The 11,029-nt window shown below is 32.7% G+C and overlaps 2 protein-coding genes across 2 annotated transcripts; one reads left to right on the forward strand and one right to left on the reverse strand.

The window, feature by feature from the left end:
- The first annotated feature begins 889 nt into the window (after positions 1 to 889).
- Positions 890 to 4,387, forward strand: LOC145132703 (GPI transamidase component Gpi16 subunit family protein). The gene is made up of 5 exons (XM_079067593.1): positions 890 to 1,264; positions 1,520 to 2,725; positions 2,807 to 2,956; positions 3,273 to 3,453; positions 4,076 to 4,387. Exons 1-5 carry the CDS (start codon positions 1,031 to 1,033, stop codon positions 4,249 to 4,251), a joined length of 1,947 nt encoding a protein of 648 aa, XP_078923719.1. The 5' UTR covers positions 890 to 1,030; the 3' UTR covers positions 4,252 to 4,387.
- Positions 4,388 to 7,812: 3,425 nt separating this feature from the next.
- On the reverse strand, positions 7,813 to 10,541 carry LOC145133419 (uncharacterized). The gene is made up of 2 exons (XM_079068360.1): positions 9,769 to 10,541; positions 7,813 to 8,415 (listed from the first exon to the last, which is right to left on the reverse strand). Exons 1-2 carry the CDS (start codon positions 10,046 to 10,048, stop codon positions 8,039 to 8,041), a joined length of 657 nt encoding a protein of 218 aa, XP_078924486.1. The 5' UTR covers positions 10,049 to 10,541; the 3' UTR covers positions 7,813 to 8,038.
- Positions 10,542 to 11,029: the final 488 nt, after the last annotated feature.

Genomic DNA, 11,029 nt, shown 5'->3' on the forward strand with positions numbered 1-11,029 from the left:
CACTAAAGTAATATTTATTAATAGATAAATATTACAGTATATGTTAAAAATAATATTTATTAATATATAATAATCCAATAAAAAAGAATTAATTCAGAAAATAAAAATTAAAAAAGAACTTATAAAAAATTAATAATATAATAAAATAATATTTATTAATATATAAATATAATATATTAAAAATAATATTTATTAATATATAATAATCCAATTAAAATAATACAATAACAAAAAAATTAAAAAAGAATTAATGTACAATAATTCATTAAAATAAAAAAGAAAAATTACAGAAATTGTCTTTGTAGTTTGGTAAAAAGATAAAACTGCAGAAATGGTCCATAAGGGTAAAATTGTCATTTCCAAAAAGTTAACAGCCAAACTATTAAACCTAACGAGCTAGGGACCAAACCACAACCAAACCACCAAACAAAGACCTTTTTTGCTCATAACTTTTTTTTGACCTTAGCCAAAGAAATTGACAAACCACAATGACCATTTTTGCAATTTTATCTTTTTAAAACTTGTAGGGATGAACAGTTTGTACCAAATCCCGATCCCGTACCGGTACTTTACCGGAACCGATACCAAACCATATCAAATTTAAAAATATGGGATGATACTCGGTACTTCAAAATCACGGAATTCGGGATTCGGTATCATCGGTACCGATACTAGTACCGAAAGTCGGTACCATTCCCGGTACCGATAACGTTAATTTGGTATGGTACTCGGGGTTGACTTTAGATGAAATTCGGTATTCGAGAAATCGAAAACGGTGCCGGTTCCGTCCCACACTCATCCCTAAAAACCTATAATTAAAAAAAAGGTACAAAAAAAAAAAAAAAAAAAACCAGGCACATATTCCGACCCGTTAGATGAATGGGTCTGAACCATGATCCGGTGAAGCTTAAGGCTTGATCTGTGATGTGGGTTGTCACCGAGAATACAATTTGAAGTTCCTGCAATGGCCGATTTTCCTACGCGATTGACTCCATTACCATAGTACACAATCACGAACACTCAGATTCTCATGGCTCGTTTACTTTCCATCTTCGTGCTGTTAGTGTTCGTACTCCACGTTGCCTCTGAATCCACGGGAGAAGTAGTAGAACAAATCAATGGAGAAGAATTCACTGAGGAGTTGCTGTTCAGACCACTTCCTGATCGGAAAGTTCTTTCTCATTTTCACTTCGAGAGTAAAGTTCCTCCGACAAATTCTTATGGACATCACCACCGGCTTTTTCCCAAAGCTATCTATCAGCTGGTATGATTACAATAGTTCGTTAATTACTTTACTCGATCAGATTCGTTTCTCTATCTAGGCATTTTATTGAATCCTTAGGTTTAACAGTACCAAAGGCTTTCTAATTGTTGATGTGGTCCATCCTAATTGAGTTTAGGGTTTAATGATTCATTGATTAAGATGATTTGTGAAGTTACATTATATTGTTGTATTACTTTTTTATATAGATTTCAACCAATCGTATTTGTGGTCTAATTTAGGATTTGGACACTACAGGTTCACAAATATAGAATCAGAGAAATGGAGCTGTCTTTCACTCAAGGTCGTTGGAATTACGAAAGCTGGGGTGGTTTTGACCCTGTTTCAAGCAGCAACGCCAAACCTCCCGGAGTTGAATTATGGGCTGTGTTTGATGTCTCCGCAGATCAGGTCGATGCTTCCTGGAAAAACCTAACACACACACTTTCAGGCCTCTTTTGTGCTTCAATCAACTTTCTAGAATCTTCCACCACGTATTCTGCTCCAGACTGGAGCTTCCGCCCACTTTCATCCAATTTAAGATACGGCTCATTGCCTCGAGAGGCTGTTTGCACTGAAAATCTGACTCCATGGTTGAAGTTGCTTCCATGTCGAGACAAATCTGGGCTTTCTTCATTAATGGACAGACCATCAATTTACAGAGGATTTTATCATTCTCAAAGGTTGCATTTAACTTCAGGGGAATTCGATCCAATGGCTTCAGATCATGGAATAGTTCTTGAACAAACGCTTACAGTTGTTCTTCAACCAGATGCTTTGGAAACTCGTGGCAGAAAGTTACAACCAAACTGGTCTATGAGCTCATTGTTTGGAAAAACAGTTGATGGAAAATGTGCTTTAGCAAAATCTAGTAATGTGTATGTTCAACTTGAAGGTAGCTTAGTTCATAACATGAAAGACGAGGGTGATGAAGGTCTAGAGAGTAATTTAAACTTTGAATTTTCCATTTCTCCTGATAGAATAATGAAAGAAGTAAACAGTTTCCACAGAGAACACTCCTCTATCTTATACGGTTTCTCAATAAAAGATCATCATTCTAAACCTTTTGATTTGGGATTCAAATGGAATCTTCCAGTAACTTGGTCATGTGTGAAAGCACCATTACGTGTTAGTCGGTTCTTAATGGGAAGTGGGAATGAAAGAGGTGCTATTGCTCTCTCTTTACAGTCAACAGAATGGAGTCAAAGTCTCCCAAAGGTTGACCATAATGAAGAAAAATGTAGGTTAAAAGTAGATGTTTTTCAAGTTGTGCCTTGGTATATCAAAGTATATTACCATACTGCAAAAGTATATGTAGATGGGGTACCCCAATCTTTTGGGGATGCCATAGAAAAACTAAGTGTCTCACCTTCTGAAGATAAGGTGTCCCCTGGAGTAATGGAAATGAGCTTGAAATTACCTTGTGACTTGAAATCAGCTTCATTAACTTTAGAATTTGACAAGGTACAGGTTTCATCTAATTTTTATTGATTCAAAAGTATGCTCAATTTACTTGTACTTACTGCTGTATTACTTGTACCACAGGGTTTCTTGCACATAGATGAGTATCCACCAGATGCTAACCAGGGGTTTGACATCCCATCTGCCATAATCAGCTACCCGGACTTCCAGACATGCATGCAATATAAACAGGACAATGCTTCCATCAAGTCACCTATGGTGTCTAAGATGCAGGTATTTAAATGCAAGAAATAGCAACAATCTTCATTTGTTTGTTTATGATAACATTGTACTTCTATTTCTTTCTATTACATTACAACATTGTACTTTCAACTTTTTTTTTTCTTATTAAGGCATTGTACTTTGAGAAATCTACCTACTCTGCAAAATCTACCCATTTATAGGATTCAAGATTGTTATAATTGGGTAGATTTTTCAAAATACAATGTTGTGAACTTGTGATTGGAGGAAATGAAAGTAGAATGCTATGCCTATAATAAATAAATGAATAAAAGCAGGTTGCTATAATTTGGTCTGTTTTGTATTGCAGGAAAAAAGAAAAATATTATCTTACACAGAAGTGCTTCTTGTTCCTTTGACTACCCCTGATTTTAGCATGCCTTATAATGTAATCACAATTACATGCACTGTTTTTGCGTTGTATTTTGGGTCACTGATGAATGCACTTAGAAGACGTGTTGGGGAGGAAGAAAGACTTTTGAAAGAAAAAGGTAAAACTGTTTCTTTATGGAACTTATTAATAATATTATTATTATACTCTAAATCCCATTTTTACACCAAATTTGGTGTAAAATTACTCCAACCCAAAGCCATTTCTTACAACAAAATGGTGTTGGTGGATAATAAAACACAGATATGGTGTTATACTATTCATTTACAAATTTGGTGTACAATTTTGTTATTCAACTTTGAATTTTATGCATTTTAAGTTATTATTTATACAATGATATTCTATGTGTAATATGTTATAATTATAAATTAAATTGATATTTATTTATGGTATATATGAAATTAAAATTTTTCTTTTCAAACTTATTAAAATTTTTAATGCTTTTTAATAATTTAAAACACAATATTTTTGGATAAACCACATAATTAACATACATCACAGTAATAGTAATCAAATAAAAACACATAATTAACATGTGTAGTATTTACTTAAACATGTATTGAATTTATTTTTGCTCATTTAATAAAATGGATGTTGTAATGTAGTAAATACGATAATTAATTTGAAATTAATAGTTTATTTTGGTTATAATTAGTTATCAATTTTATTTTTTTGTTATTAAGACATTGTACTTAAAGAAGTTGATTATGGATGATGTTCAGATAAAAAGAGTGGCAAGCTTCCATCATTGTTCTCCAAATTGTCAGCTAAGTTGAGAGGAAAGCCTTGGGACCCGCCATCTTCTTCTTCTTCTTCAAAGTTTATAAGTTCAAAGGTAATTCTGAAAATTGTATTGATAGCTGCTATTGCTATTGGATGGCAATACTATTCTGGATGACATTGAGAAATTAGGTAATTAATGCACACGGCTTGGTTTGTATACTATTATTTTGAACTTAGGTGTTACGGAAATTAGGAATGTTAGAACCATATTGTTTTGTTTATGATTATATGATTATTTTACTTTTAACTCATCTCCAAAGTATTGTTATGGAAAAAATGACTTATAAGGGTAATCATGTTTCAGAATCGTTCAAAAAACATTATCCGAACTTTGGTATGTTCAAAAACACCATCCAAGTAAGATCTTTGTACAAAAAACACCAACAAACTATATGTTTTGTTCAAATGTTACCCACCGGTTAGGTAACCGGTTCTTGTAGGTTAAAGGATGACTTGTCATAATTATTGGTGATATGACATAATCGTTAGTAACATACCATTAGTTGATATATTCTTCCTTTAAAAATCGATTAGCGCTCCTTTATGAATGGATGACTAGAATTTTTGAAAACTAGGGGCTAAATGTCCATACATAACTAAATGAATGGAATTTGTGAAAACTGAAAGATGCATAATAGTTTGAACTTTGAAATCTATTTTAGTTTAGTCATGACCTGTAGCTAAGCATAATGCAAACAAAAAGTAGATTTCACCACACTACAAATTGACATAAATATTCATCAAGACATTGTTGTCACATTACAAATTAGCATACATATATAAAAAAGTATATTGCCTATACTACCTATAGTAAAAGCTTACACACACACACACATATATATATATATATATATATATATATATATATATATATATATATCCAAAAAATGAATCACATAACCAAGCAAATATATAGGAGAATGACACGATAAAGTTTTTGGTTAAAGTTATCATTCAGTTGGGACAAACCCCAAACTTTATACCAATTCGAAAAGGATGTCGATAGTCACAAGGGTTTGTATCATCAAATATCTTTTGTGTCTTTGAAATGTGTGAGCTTGGGTTGGAAATATTTGATTTAGTAGAAGAAGAAACAATAAGAAGAGGATAAGAAGAAGTCATTCATTCATGAAGAAGTCCTAAATCAATTTATAAATGATGAATATATCAATTAATGTTATGTAACTAATATTATGTCATGTCATAATAATTAGGCCTCATCCTTTAACTTGTAAGAGCCGGTTCGAATGGGTAACATTTGAACAAAATAGATAGTTTGTTGGTATTTTTTGTACAAAAACCTTACTTAGATGATGTTTTATGAACATAACAAACTTGGATGGTGTGTTTTGAATGATTTTGAAACAGTTACCTTTGTTTTTTTCCTTATTTAATTTTTATCTGTAAATGTCGGTTACCATAAGGCGACATTTGAACGAAGTACATAGTTCGTTAGTGTTTTTTATACAAAGACCTTACTTCGATGGTGTTTTTTGAACAGACGAAATTTAGATCATGTTTTTGAATAATTTTGAAACATAGTTACCCTTATAAGTCATTTGTTGGGGTTCACTAGTGTATGATCTAATCGTGTCTTGTGTTAGACAGCGGCCTTGGTTAATATATTGATCCTCAATTGCTTGGGTGTTAATGTCATGAACCTGATTGAAAAGGCGGCTTCTATTTTAGGCAAGAAACTCGAAAGGACTAAATTTGTGAAAATGTTGTTTGGTACGGACTTTGAGAATTAAAGAAAATGACCATCATTTCCAAAAAATTGTATTTCGGACCAAATTAATTACAGACTTTCTTTATTTGACATGAGCAAAATAATAATAATAGTAATAATAATTAAGCGGAGTCCAAAATTTTAAAACATGTATAAAATCAGAAAAACAGTATTTTTGACTCTGAAATGTTTTTTTTTTACTGAAATCTAACAAATAAATCTTATCAATATCAAAATAGCTTCCGATTAAAATAGTAAATACTTTGGATATAAGAGGGGAAGGAGAATTGAAGTGTTTGGAGGAAACAAAAACAAACTCAAGACGGCCTGTTTTTTGGACTTGGTGGTCAATTAAGGAAATGCAAAGAAATTGGATCGATTACTTAAATCACAATAACCATATAGTCATTTTTATGAATATACATTGTAAAAAAGAACCAAATTTGCTAAGAAATTCAATATATACACCAATAGTTGCATCAAGCGTTACAAACGGCGTTATTGGACAGTTGACATCAGTTTATTAAGGAAGGATAAAACAAAATGATATAGACATGAAATTTCTTGATCTTTATAATTGTTTTGGTGAATTTATTCCTTTGCACGGGTTAGCTTTTGAATGTGACATTTCTATTTGAATTTATTCCTCCTTGGTTAAGCGTGGTTTATTATGATTGTCTGATAACATTATTTTCTCATGAAATTGATCTCTCATTAATCATGTATACATACAAATAATACAATTCGATTATTGAAACATACAGATAGGCCAAATCCGATAAGCTAGTACACAAATCAAACAAACATACAAATATATTAGCATCCTCGTGCAGTCGAAATGTGGGTAGTTGGCTGGACATTAAGACCGAATATAAACTCATAAAATAGAGGATGGTAGTCCTTTTGTGAAGATATTTGTGTAGTGAGATGTAGACACGACACGGATAACAAGTACGCAACCCATATGGACTTTGTCTTGAACAAAATGAATATCAGTTTGGATGTGTTTCGTACGTTGGTGTTGAACCAGATTAGTAGAGAGATAAACTGCACTTACGTTGTCATAGTAAACAACAATGGCTTTTCTAATAGAAAAGTGTAGCCCATGTACAAGGTTTTGCAGCCTAGACATTTTAGCTTATGTATTTGCTACTCCACGATACTTGGCTTCTACACGGGATCTCGAGATGGTAGTCTGGCGTTTGGATGACCTGGAAAGAAGGTTGCTCCCTAAAAAGACGCAGTAGCTTGACGTAGAACTTCCCATAGTCTGCATCGGAGTACACACAGAGGCCCCGAGACAATGACATGTAGGCCCGTTTCAGAGGGTGGGCGATAGGGGCGAACGTCCAGGGCCCATCTTTTAAAGGTGCCCAAAAATTTTACAAATTTTATTAATATAATGTTAGACATGATCGATTTTGAAGATATTATTAACGATTTTGCACCTCAAAAAGCTAGAAGTATTTTTTTTTTCAAATATATGGGTTTTTATAATCGAAAATGTTATATTTAGAAGCTAGTATAAATAATTTTTTTTTTCAATTATGAAGTTAATATAAAAACAGTTGATGAAAATTTTGTATTTTAAGGGTCTAGTTCCTATATCATATCCAACTTCAAAATAAGCCGTGACTAGATTCGTATTAGTTTTTGGGTTTGGCCTTATTGGCAAAATTTAAGTCAATTTGCTTGTATAAATAAATTCCTTAAGAAATTCATGTAACCCTAATGTAAACGATTTGGCAGTCATCGATAACGTCTCTCTCTCTCTCTCTCTCTCTTTTTTTATCTCTTGTTCGTTCGAATGATTTTACCTCCTTTTATTTTTAACAAATGTACTATAATGAGAATAAGTAAATAGAAAATGGAACTAATCCGATGAGATGTGGAACTAACCCTAGCAGATAATCAGAAATCTCAGACTTCAATCTTTGTGATGCCCTGTTCAAAAAATAACTCCAAAACTTCCATCAATCAAACCAGTACAAATTGATTCTAACTTTTTCTCAAGATACCAAAAATCAAATGCAAAACAATTCAACACGTCCGTGTACAACAAGATTACAATTTCCATGTTTCCAAAAAATGACTCATGAGATCATATCTAAACTCAAGTCCAACACGAAAAAGTCAACAACAATGGTCACCACACAAACAAGATCATATAAATCTAACCCCTAAATTGTCGATTTTTAGTTTGGGCTTGAAGATTTTGATTGTCTTCAAGAAGACGATCATATTCAAGAAGCAAATCAGCAGATTGTTTCTGAAGGGAAGTGACATGAGCTTCTGCAACTTCAATCTTCTTATCTTTTTCTTTCGACTCCAGCTTAAGCTTCTTTAAGCTTTCTGATAGATTGGAAATCTCTTTTTGCATCCGATTGATTTCTTCTTTTGCTTTCTCTTCGTTTTCTTTTAGCTGCAACTTTTCAGCCTCCAGCTTTTCCACTTGTTTTTTCGATGAACCACCGTTTTTTCTCAGATTGATTAATTTTTGAAGATGATGATGCATTCGATCAATTAAGAAGCCAAGATACAAAGAGAATCCTGCAAGGTCAAAGTATACAAGTTTGGCTACTATGACTGTTCATATATGACTAGGGTTTAAATACAATAAACAGCAACATACTTCCATGGATATTTTTATACAGCATCAATATCATAGTTTCATTTGTTCCTATTACAACATTGTAGTTTGAAAAATCAACCAATCACATCAATGTCATCCAAATGTAAAGCAGTTTTTACTGCTATATATATAACTGGATAGATTTTTTATCACAATGCTACAAATTAGTAGATTTTACAACATACAATGACTTAATAAGAAAAAGACTGAAGGTACAATGTTGTAGTAGAAAGAAAAATGAAAGTAGGATGCTATTATAATTTATACACAAATAAATGAAAGTGTCTTGCTATTTCTTGCATTTAGCCCTATAACATATTAGGCTTGTAGTTACTTACCTTAAGCTTATTATTTGTAGTAGTAACTGATTTGTTGCTAGAAAATGTAAAAATTCAAGTTAATTTCCAAGTTGAAAATAAGTTTGTTCACTACATCATTTTTGGGGATTGGAAGACCACCATAAATTTTACAGCCAAACCCATTAAAGCAATTATGATATGAAGACTATGAAATCCAAACTTGGCTCGACTTCACAATGAGAAAAGACTAAACTGCCCCTAACAAGTCATCTCCTCTTAAATTTTTTTTTTTTTTTTTTTTTGCCTTTTCTGTTTGGAAGTCTTTTTAAGGGTATGTTGTCATTTTCTAAAATATTTTTTATCCAAATAACACTTACTGAAATAAATAAATAAATAAATAAGACAAGGCTACAAGAATAGAAATATTCATGGTTTTCAAAACCGGATGATTCACGATTCAGAATCTTGCTATATGATTCAACTTATAAATCAAAATCCTATCCAGATCATCTAATCAAATTGTGTTATCAAATCTGTTAAGTTTTACTATAAACTTTTAATCCTATTTGTTGTATATGTATTGACATATAAATCTCACTATTGAATCCAAATCCTATCTGCATTGTCATTTTATTGCTGAATTATATCGTATCATATAATTCTACAAAGTGTAACCCAAATTTCTTACCACATATCCAGTTTTGAAATCAGTGAAATATACAAAACAGAACACTTGCACCATTGAAATATTATTTATATCTAAACTATCCCTAACCAGCCAACCATAAGAAACTGGTAACTGTGACTCGAATAATCAAACTTGGAATCATATATACACAGATTAAAGGTTAAAGATACGGACAACTACCCTCAAAATTTGATTATTTTGACCATAAGAAGCAAAAACATATGAAAACATGAATGAAGACTTAAAGTTAAAACAAAATAGTGGTGGTAGTAGTAGTAATGTACCCATGAGTGAAGCCTCAAGCAAATGAGTCCTCCAAAGAACTTGATCCATGGGTGTCATTGTACCAATCTTAGCACCTTTGTTCTGGATTTTAACAATACTAATCCAATTTGAAAACAAGATCACAGACATCGTCCCAGCAATCGTCAAAACAGTCCCCTTCCTCATTTTTACTTGATCCAACCCATTCATGACCAGTTCTCTAAGTGGTCCGATTTTCACCATTAGAAGAAATGCCACAAAGGCCTCGGCAAATACAACAAAGAACAATAACTGTATCATCTTCAATAAACTTTCCAACCGTATATACTTCAAATCGCTACTCTTATCTGATCTGGGTCTTCAATTTCGTATGAAAAACACTAGATAATTGAACACCCACTTGACAAGTGACCTCCAATCGCATAATGAACTAGGGTTTTAGCATTTGAATGAAGCAGAACATAGAACCCACCAGGAATTACGTAAGAGAAACTAAAATCTTTGGTTCTTTAGAGGTAAGGAGGAAACCCAGTTCTAAGATTGTTTAATTTGGGCGAAGGGAAAAGGGTTTGAGGTCCCAGATCTGAAGAAACTAAAACCGGAAAAGGGAGTAAGTGGGAACTGGAAAATGGTTTGTGTTTGGTGTTTCAGGTGTTATGTACGATGATTTTGGAGATGGCATATGGTTTCAGAGAGCGAAAGAAAAGGGATTGAAAAAAGGGAAAGAGATTATAAGAAAGGCGTGGGCATTGTATGAAATCTGGAGCGTGAATAAAGGGAAACGCATTGAAAAGTGCAAGAGATGGTTTGACGGTGGCTTCTATATACTATAGTCTATAGGGAAGTGTATCATATGTTTCGTTCAGGAACTTGGACGTGGGTGGGGCACATATTTTTGTTTTTTTTTACATCAAAACTTCGAGTTCATCTTTTTCTCCACTTCAAAAAAATAATGTAGCATTTCCAAATGGGTTATGTATACCAATTAGGGGTGAAACCGGGTCCAAACCCACTCTAAATGGACTCCGAAACTGGAAAACAAGATTTAGTAGAACCAGAAACGGGATTGTTATATAGATTCCAGTTCGGTTCCTGATATGAAACCGATTATAATGGGTCTAAAATCGGAAAACTCAAAAATGTCAAATAGGGTAGGGTGGAACCATGTAAAGTGGGAAATAAATCAATTCATTTTCCATCAAAATAATTCCCTATTTTTAAAAGAGAAAAGGGGAGAAAAGAAAGTAGAGGCGTGACAGAGAATCTAAAAAAAAAAGCGGA

Source organism: Lactuca virosa, chromosome 8 (assembly GCF_052849685.1).
Source record: "Lactuca virosa cultivar CGN04683 chromosome 8, Lactuca_virosa_CGN04683_v6, whole genome shotgun sequence".
NCBI lineage: Eukaryota > Viridiplantae > Streptophyta > Magnoliopsida > Asterales > Asteraceae > Lactuca > Lactuca virosa.